At 38.6% G+C, this 13371-nt stretch overlaps 1 protein-coding gene across 2 annotated transcripts in view; it reads left to right on the top strand.

Annotated features, from left to right (window-relative positions):
* Positions 1–13371, top strand: part of LOC117331760 (rap1 GTPase-GDP dissociation stimulator 1-B-like) — a 73160-nt gene that overhangs the window by 44387 nt on the left and 15402 nt on the right. For both annotated transcript variants that reach the window (XM_033890648.1, XM_033890640.1), the window contains exon 11: positions 181–306. In XM_033890648.1, coding sequence (XP_033746539.1) covers positions 181–306 — 126 coding nt within the window. The remainder of the gene's footprint in view (positions 1–180; positions 307–13371) is intronic.

The raw sequence follows: 13371 nt of genomic DNA, 5'->3' as shown, positions 1-13371 counted from the left end.
GCTGACAAATCCTCCAACCCCTAACTATAAACTCTTAAGCCATCACCTGACTGAATCTCCAACACCACTCTACAAACCTTTCCCATCCCTAACCTGTCAATATCCTCGAAACCCCTGCCAACTGAATCTCCAAACCACAACTGAAAAAAAATTAACACTTCACAGTACATTTTCTTCCAGTGAGTAACAAGAGTGTCTTGTTGAAGGCCGGGGTTATAGATGTAGTTCTTTGTCTGATGCCGTCAGAAACCATGGCTGTCGTCTTCAAGCTTCTTGGCGTGCTGCGCATGCTCATAGATAACCAAGGTAAGTAACTCCTGTGGTGAGGTAGTGTTGTGGGTGTTTATATTCCATTGTCATTGGTTGTATTTACAGATATCGGCACTGAATAAAGCCAATTATGTTGGGGGGGTATGGAGGGAAAAAATATATCTAATAGATTTCTGTCATGTTTTGGTTAAATTTCATTGTTGGAACGTTGCCCCCATTGTTCTTATTTGTACATGACTGATGAGCAGAAATATACTTTAGGGTGATTTTTTTATCCAAAGCAGATTCCCCTTGTTGTGCATGTTGAATTTTAGATTGATCACAAAAAACAAGATGGCTCCTGATTGGCTATTTGGGAATTTGTCAGTTAATTCCATTTCTCAGAAAGAAGGTTGTCAATATCATTCAAATGAATGACCTTGACCTACATTCAAGGTTGCAAGGGTAAAATAGGCTGAAAATGTTCAACAACTTCTTCTCAATAACTAAGAGACCCAGGTATTTGATATTGGGCCTGTAGCATGTTTGGATGAATTGCTACCAAGTTTGTTCAAATGAATGAACTTGACCTACGTTCATGGTCACAGGGTTTAATAAGCTTAAAGCATTAGATGACTTCTCAATAACTAAGTGGCCCAGGACATGATTTGGCCTGTAGCATGTTTGTTTCTGAAAATAGAACAGGTAGATTTACTGCACCCATCGGTCCCCTTTCTGACTGGCCACCTATTGGTCCCCTTTCTGACTGGCCACCCATTGGTCCCCTTTCTGACTGGCCACCCATTGGTCCCCTTTCTGATTGGCCACCCATTGGTCCCCTTTCTGACTGGCCACCCATTGGTCCCCTTTCTGATTGGCCACCCATTGGTCCCCTTTCTGACTGGCCACCCATTGGTCCCCTTTCTGATTGGCCACCCATTGGTCCCAATTCTGACTAGCCATTCTTTTAGTTTCTTGCAAGCTACATTAGAAGAAAGACTGGCTGCCACTATTATTCTCTTGTTTGTAACTGTTTCACATAGGTCAAATACTGCAGTGAAGTTTTAATCAAAAGTTGCTGCATGATGTTTTTACTGTTGACATGACTACCAAGCAGACAGATCGGGTAACAGATACAGAACTGATGTAGATCTTATCAATGACAGGCACCAAGATCCCTGGGGATCTCCTGGGGATCAAATGGAATGAAACCATTTCAGAAAAACAAGTTTTGTGAATAAGTTTGTACTGTTAAAAAAAATCAGACTGATTATACTTTTTTTGAAAGAAATTAAGTTTTCTGAATAGTTTTTTTTTTGGATACATTAAATAATTTGAAATTTATTTATTTGATCTACCTGTAGTTAAAAGTCTTGGATGCATGTCTGCTCACATCGATTTCAGGTCTAAATGTCCACACTCACATAATTACTGGTCTAAATGTCCAACACTCACATGATTACTGGTCTAAATGTCCAACACTCACATGATTACTGGTCTAAATGTCCAACACTCACATGATTACAGGTCTAAATGTCCAACACTCACATCATTACTGGTCTAAATGTCCAACACTCACATCATTACTGGTCTAAATGTCCAACACTCACATGATTACTGGTCTAAATGTCCAACACTCACATGATTACTGGTCTAAATGTCCAACACTCACATCATTACTGGTCTAAATGTCCAACACTCACATCATTACTGGTCTAAATGTCCAACACTCACATGATTACTGGTCTAAATGTCCAACACTCACATGATTACAGGTCTAAATGTCCAACACTCACATCATTACTGGTCTAAATGTCCAACACTCACATGATTACTGGTCTAAATGTCCAACACTCACATGATTACTGGTCTAAATGTCCAACACTCACATGATTACTGGTCTAAATGTCCAACACTCACATGATTACAGGTCTAAATGTCCAACACTCACATGATTACAGGTCTAAACGTCCAACACTCACATGATTACAGGTCTAAATGTCCAACACTCACATGATTACAGGTCTAAATGTCCAACACTCACATGATTACTGGTCTAAATGTCCAACACTCACATGATTACTGGTCTAAATGTCCAACACTCACATGATTACTGGTCTAAATGTCCAACACTCACATGATTACTGGTCTAAATGTCCAACACTCACATGATTACAGGTCTAAATGTCCAACACTCACATGATTACAGGTCTAAACGTCCAACACTCACATGATTACAGGTCTAAATGTCCAACACTCACATGATTACAGGTCTAAATGTCCAACACTCACATCGATTACTGGTCTAAATGTCCAACACTCACATGATTACTGGTCTAAATGTCCAACACTCACATGATTACTGGTCTAAATGTCCAACACTCACATGATTACTGGTCTAAATGTCCAACACTCACATGATTACAGGTCTAAATGTCCAACACTCACATCGATTACTGGTCTAAATGTCCAACACTCACATGATTACTGGTCTAAATGTCCAACACTCACATGATTACTGGTCTAAATGTCCAACACTCAAGCTAACACTAATGCTGTTTAGAGTACTACCTTGTTCCTATAAAGCTGACAACTCACTTAGCTGACATCTTGCGGTATGCTATTTAAATTGCCACAGTACATCTGGTACTTTAAATATATAGAAATGATTTCATGTGACATACTGTTTACAGGGGTAAGTTACATATGCTACTATATATATGGAAGAAATGTATACATCACGACCTTTGTTTCTGTGACGTACTATTAACAGGGTACATAACTCTTTAAATATGGAGATAATGTTTACACCACAATCTCAAGACTTCTTTTTTTTACCATTTGTGATTACTTACATGCAAACATGATGTGGGCCACATCCTGGTTAGAAAATAAACTGCTACCTAGTGGAATGAATTGACACCGCCTGATTTTGTGTAGATAGTGGCGGAGATTACAGCTGTGCTGATTGGTCGAGCCAGGGGATGGGATTGGTGCTATCTCTGTCGGAAGTGTCAGTCGCATCACATTGATCTGATTACATAACTGTGGGAGATTACATACGGCCACCTCTATTATCTTGTTAGGTTTTTGTTTGACTATTTCTGTAGATGTCTTCATGCTGAAGCTGAATTCTAATTTAGAAACTTTTAAATTCCTAAACTATATATCAAATTATGAAAAAAGAAGATAATTTTGTTTTGATAACTTTTTGAAGGAATTCATTTTCACATTAGTAATCAACATTTCAAGACACTGTTTAGTCAATCACCGTTTAATCAATCACCATTTAGTCGATCACCGTTGAGTCAATCACCATTTAGCCAGTCACCGTTTAGTCAATCACCATTTAGTCAGTCACCGTTTAGTCAGTCACCGTTTATAGTCAATCACCATTTAGTCAGTCACCATTTAGTCAGTCACCATTTAGTCAATCACCATTTAGTCAGTAACCGTTTAGTCAGTCACTGTTTAGTCACCATTTAGTCGATCACCATTTAGTCAATCACCATTTAGTCGATCACCGGTTAGTCAATCACCATTTAGTCAGTCACCATGTAGTCGATCACCATTTAGTCGATCACCGTTTAGTCGATCACCATTAAGTCAATCACCATTTAGTCAGTCACCATTTAGTCGATCACCATTTAGTCGATCACCATTTAGTTGATCACCATTTAGTCGATCACCATTTAGTCGATCACAGTTTAATCGATCACCATTTGGTTGATCACCGTTTAGTCGATCACCGTTTAGTCAGTCACCATTTAGTCAATCACAGTTTAGTTAATCACCATTTAGTTGATTACTGTTAGTCGATCACCATTTAGTCAATCACCGTTTAGTCGATCACCGTTTAGTCAATCACAGTTTAGTTAATCACCATTTAGTCGATCACCGTTGAGTCAATCACCATTTAGTCAATCACCATTTAGTCAATCACCGTTTAGTCGATCACCATTTAGTCAGTCACCATTCAGTCAATTACAGTTTAGTTAATCACCATTTAGTCAATCAACATTTAGTCGATCACCGCTTAGTCAGTTACCATTTAGTAGATCAACATTTAGTCGATCACAGTTTAATCGATCACCATTTAGTCAATCACCATTTAGTCAATCACCATTCAAACCTCACTGAATGATTTTATATATAAAAATGTTATATATAAAAGTGGAATTATTTTATATGTGTAAATGTTAGGAAGGATTTTATATATAAAAATGTTATATATAAAAGTGTTAGGAGTTATTTTATATATAAAATTGTTAGGAAGGATTATATATATAAAAGTGTTAGGAAGGATTTTATGTGTGTAAAGGTTAGGAAGGATTTTATATATAAAAATGTTATATATAAAAATGTTATATATAAAAGTGTTAGGAGTTATTTTATATATAGAATTGTTAGGAAGGAATTTATATATAAAAATGTGAGGAAAAATTTTATATATTAAAATGTTGGGAATTATTTTTAGCTCACCTGCCCGAAGGGCAATTGAGCTTATGCCGTGGCGCGGCGTCCGGCCGTCCGGCGTCAACTTTTCCATTCAAGCAACTTCTTCTCAATAACCAAAAGGGCTAGAGACCTAATATTGGGCCTGTAGCATGCTGGGGTGAAGGGCTACCAAGTTTGTTCAAATGAATGACCTTGACCTTCATTCAAGGTCACAGGAGTCAAAAAGGCTAAAATCTTTAAACGACTTCTTCTCAATAACCAAGAGTCCCAGAGACCTAATATTTGGCCTGTAGCATGCTGGGGTAAAGGACTCTCAAGTTTGTTGAAATGAATGACCTTGACCTTCATTCAAGGTCACAGGGGTCCAAAAGGCTAAAAATTTTAAACGACTTCTTCTCAATAACCAAGAGGCCAAGGGAGTTGATATTGGGTCTGTAGCATGCTGGGGTAAAGGGCTACCAAGTTTTTACAAATAAATGACCTTGACCTACATTCAAGGTCACAGGAGTCAAAAAGGCTAAAATCTTTAAACGACTTCTTCTCAATAACCAAAAGTCCCAGAGACCTAATATTTGGCCTGTAGCATGCTGGGGTGAAGGGCTCCCAAGTTTGTTCAAATGAATGACCTTGACCTTCATTCAAGGTCACCGGAGTCATAGAGGCTAAAATCTTTAAACGACTTCTTCTCAATAACCAAGAGTCCCAGGGAGTTGATATTGGGTCTGTAGCATGCTGGGGTGAAGGGCTCTCAAGTTTATTTAAATGAATGACTTTGACTTTCATTCAAGGTCACAGGAGTCAAAAAGGCTAAAATGTTTAAACGACTTCTTCTCAATAACCAAGAGTCCCAGGGAGTTGATATTGGGTCTGTAGCATGCTGCGGTAAAGGGCTACATAGTTTGTTCAAATGAATGACCTTGACCTTCAAGGTCACGTCGATCAAGTATGCTTAAATCTTTAAATGACTTTTAGTGAATAGCCAAAGTGCGGAGAGACATTATATTGGTCCTGTAGCATGGTTTCAAATAACTGCAGGATCCATATATGAAAAGATCACTGCATTGCAGGTGAGCGATTCGCGCCCATTGGGCCCTTGTTTTATTTTTCATCATCAAGATCATCAAGATACCATGGAGTGATCATTTTGAGATTATTTTTGGTTTGGACAAGACAATTCCAATTTTGTAACCAACTCAAGTCTGCTAGAAGTGCATTTCCTATAATAATGAATCCAATATGTTCAAGTCGGTGTCACGTTACAAGGGAGATATATGTTTTTGTGCATTTCCAGAACTGTGTACTATCTCCTCCCAATTGTTGTTCGGCACATAAGTACATTACAAGAAGCAATAGAAAGGAAGAAATGTTTTTCTTGTTAATTTAACAGAATTTGATATGTATTGAAAGGGTTTCATTAGCAGCTACAAAGGTTCTATTTTCATCAACAGCTGTTGACATCCACTAAAGTCAAATACACTGTCAGTTTAATGAGTGGTTTCAGTATTTTAACTTGGCTCTTTTCCATCTATGATTGCATAAATAGGACACCTGTATAAACAACACCTTTTAAAGTTTCTTTCAATAATCAGAAACCCTGAATAGATTAGACATACTACAAGATTTCACTATATAATCAGAAACCCTGTATACATTAGACATTCTACAAGATTTCACTTTATAATCAGAAACCCTGTATACATTAGACATTCTACAAGATTTCACTATATAATCAGAAACTGTATAAATAAGACATTTAACAAGATTTCACTATATGATCAGAAACCCTGTATACATTAGACATACTACAAGATTTCACTATATAATCAGAAACCCTGTATAAATGAGACATTTTACAAGACTCCATTTTATAATTAGAAACCCTGTAGAAAATCAGATGTTTTACATGACTTTGTTGTATAATGAGAAACCTGTATAATCAGAAACCTGTTTAATCAGAAACCCTATATAAACCAAATGGGCCCTCGGTGGCCGAGTGGGTGTCCCGACACTTTATCAATAGCCCTCCACCTCTGGGTTTCAAGTTTGAAACCTACGTGGGGCAGTTGCCAGGTACTGATCGTAGGCCGATGGTTTTTCTCCGAGTACTCCGTCTGTCCTCCACCTCCAAAACCTGACACGTCCTTAAATGACCCTGGCTGTTAATAGGACGTTAAACAAAACAAACCTAATAAACTAAACCTTTTTTTTTTGAGTCTCCAAAGAATAAAGTAAATGATATGTTGTCAAGCTTTTATCATATAACATATGATTTAGTAGGACTTTGATGAGGTAAAATATGAGTACTTAGGTAGTTGTATTATTTTCATCAAACTGATATATATTTTTATTTTTATTGAATCCTAGATCAATTTAATAGATATGAAAATATCACTCATTCATCATTAACATTGGCATACAACCTTCACGAGTTACTTAGAATTCAGAAGTAGAAGCTATTGTGTAGAGGGAGCTGTTTACAGATATACTTGTCAGAATTCAGAAGTAGAAGCTATTGTGTAGAGGGAGCTGTTTACAGATATACTTGTCAGGGGTAGTTTGGTTTTCCTGTAAACGTCGGTGGATGTTTAGGTTGGATGACTTCTGGTGTACGAGATTTGTAATGTCTGGTAGAGGTCATTGTGGATTAGCTTCTGTCATCTTCATTCATGATGACAGCAACACACTCGGTGAATGTTTGTATTACAAGATAAAGTAGCAGTATTAATAGATATTAGGTTTCAGTGTCTGTAATGATAGCTCCTGATGTCAGTTATCTATGTTATATGTAGTATGTTCCAAATAAAAAAACTGTCTTACATCATACAAATAATAACAAGAAAAGCAAAAACAACCTTTTCTATCAGGAATTTGTTGATATTTTCTTTCAGGGTTTTGTATCTATAAATGGTCTTCATACTAATATCCAGGGCCAGCCTGTTTCAAATGGGTATCAGTACTAATATCCAGGGCCAGTCTGTTACAAACCAGTATAGATACTAATATCCAGGACCAGTCTGTTACAAACCAGTATAGATACTAATATCCAGGGCCAGCCTGATACAAACCAGTATAGATACTAATATCCAGGACCAGCCTGATACAAACCAGTATAGATACTAATATACAGGGCCAGCCTGATACAAACCAGTATAGATACTAATATCCAGGGCCAGTCTGTTACAAACCAGTATAGATACTAATATTCAGGGCCAGTCTGTTACAAACCAGTATAGATACTAATATCCAGAACCAGCCTGATACAAACCAGTATAGATACTGATATCCAGGGCCAGTCTGTTACAAACCAGTATAGATACTAATATCCAGAACCAGCCTGATACAAACCAGTATAGATACTAATATCCAGGGCCAGCCTGATACAAACCAGTATAGATACTAATATCCAGGGCCAGTCTAATACAAACCAGTATAGATACTAATATCCAGGGCCAGTCTGATACAAACCAGTATAGATACTAATATCCAGGGCCAGTCTGATACAAACCAGTATAGATACTAATATCCAGGGCCAGTCTAATACAAACCAGTATAGATACTAATATCCAGGACCAGCCTGATACAAACCAGTATAGATACTAATATCCAGGGCCAGTCTGATACAAACCAGTATAGATACTAATATCCAGGGCCAGTCTGATACAAACCAGTATAGATACTAATATCCAGGGCCAGCCTGATACAAACCAGTATAGATACTAATATCCAGGGCCAGCCTGATACAAACCAGTAATGATACTAATATCCAGGGCCAGCCTGATACAAACCAGTATAGATACTAATACCCAGGACCAGTCTGTTACAAACCAGTAATGATACTAATATCCAGGGCTAGCCTGATACAAACCAGTAATGATACTAATACCCAGGACCAGTCTGTTACAAACCAGTATAGATACTAATATCCAGGACCAGCCTGATACAAACCAGTATAGATACTAATATCCAGAACCAGTCTGTTACAAACCAGTATAGATACTAATATCCAGGACCAGCCTGATACAAACCAGTATAGATACTAATATCCAGGACCAGCCTAATACAAACCAGTATATATACTAATATCCAGAACCAGCCTGATACAAACCAGTATATATACTAATATCCAGGGCCAGTCTGTAACAAACCAGTATAGATACTAATATCCAGGGCCAGCCTGATACAAACCAGTATAGATACTAAAATATCCAGGGCCAGTCTGTTACAAACCAGTATAGATACTAATATCCAGGGCCAGTCTGTTACAAACCAGTATAGATACTAGTATCCAGGGCCAGTCTGTAACAAACCAGTATAGATACTAATATCCAGGGCCAGTCTGTTACAAACCAGTATAGATACTAATATCCAGGACCAGCCTGATACAAACCAGTATAGATACTAATATCCAGGACCAGCCTGATACAAACCAGTATAGATACTAATATCCAGGACCAGCCTGATACAAACCAGTATAGATACTAATATCCAGGGCTAGCCTGATACAAACCAGTATAGATACTAATACCCAGGACCAGTCTGTTACAAACCAGTATAGATACTAATATCCAGAACCAGCCTGATACAAACCAGTATAGATACTAATATCCAGGGCCAGTCTGTTACAAACCAGTATAGATACTAATATCCAGGGCCAGTCTGTTACAAACCAGTATAGATACTAATATCCAGGGCCAGCTTGATACAAACCAGTATAGATACTAATATCCAGAACCAGCCTGATACAAACCAGTATAGATACTAATATCCAGGACCAGCCTGATACAAACCAGTATATATACTAATATCCAGGACCAGCCTGATACAAACCCGTATAGATACTAATATCCAGGGCCAGCCTGATACAAACCAGTATAGATACTAATATCCAGGGCCAGCCTGATACAAACCAGTATAGATACTAATATCCAGGGCCAGCCTGATACAAACCAGTATAGATACTAATATCCAGGGCCAGCCTGATACAAACCAGTATAGATACCAATATCCAGGACCAGCCTAATACAAACCAGTATAGATACTAATATCCAGGGCCAGCCTGATACAAACCCGTATAGATAATAAATAGAAAGTCATGTTGTGTGGTATATTATACATTTACATGCTACAATGATACACGGACAGCTAGTTACAGAAACCTGATTTTAATCATAACACACATTTTAGGTATTTTTAACATTTTAAATCAATTATAGAATGACATATAGTAATCTCACATGGTTTGGTTAGTATTACAACCTCTGATGTGAAATCGTTACACCCATTATAAACATCAGCAACATAGAGATTTATTTCCGATTAAAGGAATTTAATCAAACCATAATTCTGAAATGGGTCTTAAATAAATAAGGAAAAGTCTTAAATAAATAAGGAAAAGAATTTAGATTTACTGTGAAATCTCCTAGGGAGTGTTTAATACTAGTTAAAGACAGGAAATACAAGGATTTAACAGGGATCCAATTCAGACATGGTTACAGATTAGACAGGGTTCTAGTATGGACAGGTATCCAGAGTAAACAGGGATCCAATCCAGGCATGGATACAGATTAGACAGGAGCCTAGTATGGACAGGTATCCAGATTAATCAGGGATCCAATTCAGACATGGTTACAGATTAGACAGGGTTCTAGTATGGACAGGTATCCAGATTAATCAGGGATCCAATCCAGGCATGGATACAGATTAGACAGGGTCTAGTATGGACAGGTATCAAGAGTAAACAGGGATCCAATCCAGGCATGGATACAGATTAGACAGGGGCCTAGTATGGACAGGGATCCAGATTAATCAGGGATCCAATCCAAGCATGGATACAGATTAGACAGGGGCTTAGTATGGACAGGTATCCAGAGTAAACAGGGATCCAATCCAGGCATGGATACAGATTAGACAGGGTCTAGTATGGACAGGTATCCAGAGTAAACAGGGATCCAAATCCAGGCATGGATACAGATTAGAAATGGGCTTAGTATGGACAGGTATCCAGAGTAAACAGGGATCCAATCCAGGCATGGATACAGATTAGACAGGGTCTAGTATGGACAGGTATCCAGAGTAAACAGGGATCCAATCCAGGCATGGATACAGATTAGACAGGGTCTAGTATGGACAGGTATCCAGAGTAAACAGGGATCCAATCCAGGCATGGATACAGATTAGAAATGGGCTTAGTATGGACAGGTATCCAGAGTAAACAGGGATCCAATCCAGGCATGGATACAGATTAGACAGGGTCTAGTATGGACAGGTATCCAGAGTAAACAGGGATCCAATCCAGGCATGGATACAGATTAGACAGGGGCCTAGTATGGACAGGGATCCAGATTAATCAGGGATCCAATTCAGACATGGATACAGATTAGACAGGAGCCTAGTATGGACAGGTATCCAGAGTAAACAGGGGTTCAATTCAGACATGGATACAGATTAGACAGGGTCTAGTATGGACAGGTATCCAGAGTAAACAGGGATCCAATCCAGGCATGGATACAGATTAGACAGGGGCCTAGTATGGACAGGGATCCAGATTAATCAGGGATCCAATCCAGGCATGGATACAGATTAGACAGGGGCTTAGTATGGACAGGTATCCAGATTAAACAGGGGTTCAATCCAGACATGGATACAGATTAGACAGGAGTCTAGTATGGACAGGTATCCAGATTAATCAGGGATCCAATCCAGACATGGATACAGATTAGACAGGGGCCTAGTATGGACAGGTATCCAGAGTAAACAGGGGTTCAATTCAGACATGGATACAGATTAGACAGGGTCTAGTATGGACAGGTATCCAGAGTAAACAGGGATCCAATCCAGGCATGGATACAGATTAGACAGGGGCCTAGTATGGACAGGGATCCAGATTAATCAGGGATCCAATCCAGGCATGGATACAGATTAGACAGGGGCTTAGTATGGACAGGTATCCAGATTAAACAGGGGTTCAATCCAGACATGGATACAGATTAGACAGGAGTCTAGTATGGACAGGTATCCAGATTAATCAGGGATCCAATCCAGACATGGATACAGATTAGACAGGGGCCTAGTATGGACAGGTATCCAGATTAAACAGGGATCCAATCCAGGCATGGATACAGATTAGACAGGGGCTTAGTAATAGTATGGACAGGTATCCAGATTAATCAGGGATCCAATCCAGGCATGGGTACAGATTAGACAGGGTCTAGTATGGACAGGTATCCAGAGTAAACAGGGATCCAATCCGGGCATGGATACAGATTAGACAGGGTCTAGTATGGACAGGTATCCAGAGTAAACAGGGATCCAATCCAGGCATGGATACAGATTAGACAGGGTCTAGTATGGACAGGTATCCAGAGTAAACAGGGATCCAATCCAGGCATGGATACAGATTAGACAGGAGCCTAGTATGGACAGGGGTTCAATTCAGACACAGATACATATTAGACAGGGGTCTAGTATGGACAAGGGTCTAGTATGGACAGGATCAAGTTAAGACAGGGATATGGTTGGATTACAGAGTCCTGAGGTTAGACAGGCCAGTTTATACTTTGCAGCACTGCATCGTAACTAAAATGGTGTCTGACTGAATAAAAGAACAATAGAAAAAATCATTTCAGATTGAAAGTATGTTATATAATGTCATGTAAAATAACATATCTATTGGCCACATAATGCCAGAATGTTCCCATTCATCGAATCTTAAACTGTGTTGGTGATGGTTTTTGATTCCAAAAGTGAAAGACATCTAAAAAATTTGGAGTTTGTTTATTTCTAGAAATTTACTCAAACTCAAAAAGGCATTGAAAGAATGTGTGATGTGTTCTTGAATGATAAAACTGATCTTGTTTTCATCTGACCAAGAAACTAGTGTGTAATCGCTTAAGAATGTAGAGAGATGCGTAATTGCGATGACCTCAGCCTTGCTCTCAGGTTCTCAGATGAATTAGTGTTGATAAGTATGACAGAAGGCAGAAATGTTGTAGGCCTGGATGTGATGGAGGGAAGGAATACTAGATAGAGCAAGGCCAGGATACCTGTGTCTCAATCAGCATAATGCTTGTTTATAAACACATCTACAAACAAGTGGCAATGCTTATCTGAGAATTCTTTCCTCTCTCTATCTCTGTACCACCATCCCTATTTATACTCAACTCAAATTCTCTCAATCTTCTAGATTTAAGTTTTACACATATGTCATCTAGACTTAAGTTCTACAAATATATCCCCTAGACTTCAGTTCTATACATATGTCCTCTAGACTTCAGTTCTACACATATATCCTCTAGACTTCAGTTCTATACATGTCCCTTAGACTTCCGTTCTCTAGACATTAGTTCTACACATATATCCTCTAGACTTCAGTTCTACACATGTCCTCTAGACTTCAGTTCTACACATATATCCTCTAGACTTCAGTTCTACACATATGTCCTCTAGACTTCAGTTCTACACATATGTCCTCTAGACTTCAGTTCTACACATATGTCCTCTAGACTTCAGTTCTACACATATGTCCTCTAGACTTCAGTTCTACACATATGTCCCCAGGACTTCAGTTCTACACATATGTCCCCAGGACTTCAGTTCTACACATATGTCTCCTTGACTTCAGTTCTACACATATGTCCCATAGACTTCAGTTCTACACATATGTCC

The sequence above is a fragment of the Pecten maximus genome, chromosome 1 (genome assembly GCF_902652985.1).
Source record: "Pecten maximus chromosome 1, xPecMax1.1, whole genome shotgun sequence".
In the NCBI taxonomy this organism is placed as follows: Eukaryota; Metazoa; Mollusca; class Bivalvia; order Pectinida; family Pectinidae; genus Pecten; species Pecten maximus.
This window is presented reverse-complemented; position numbering and strand designations above follow the sequence as displayed.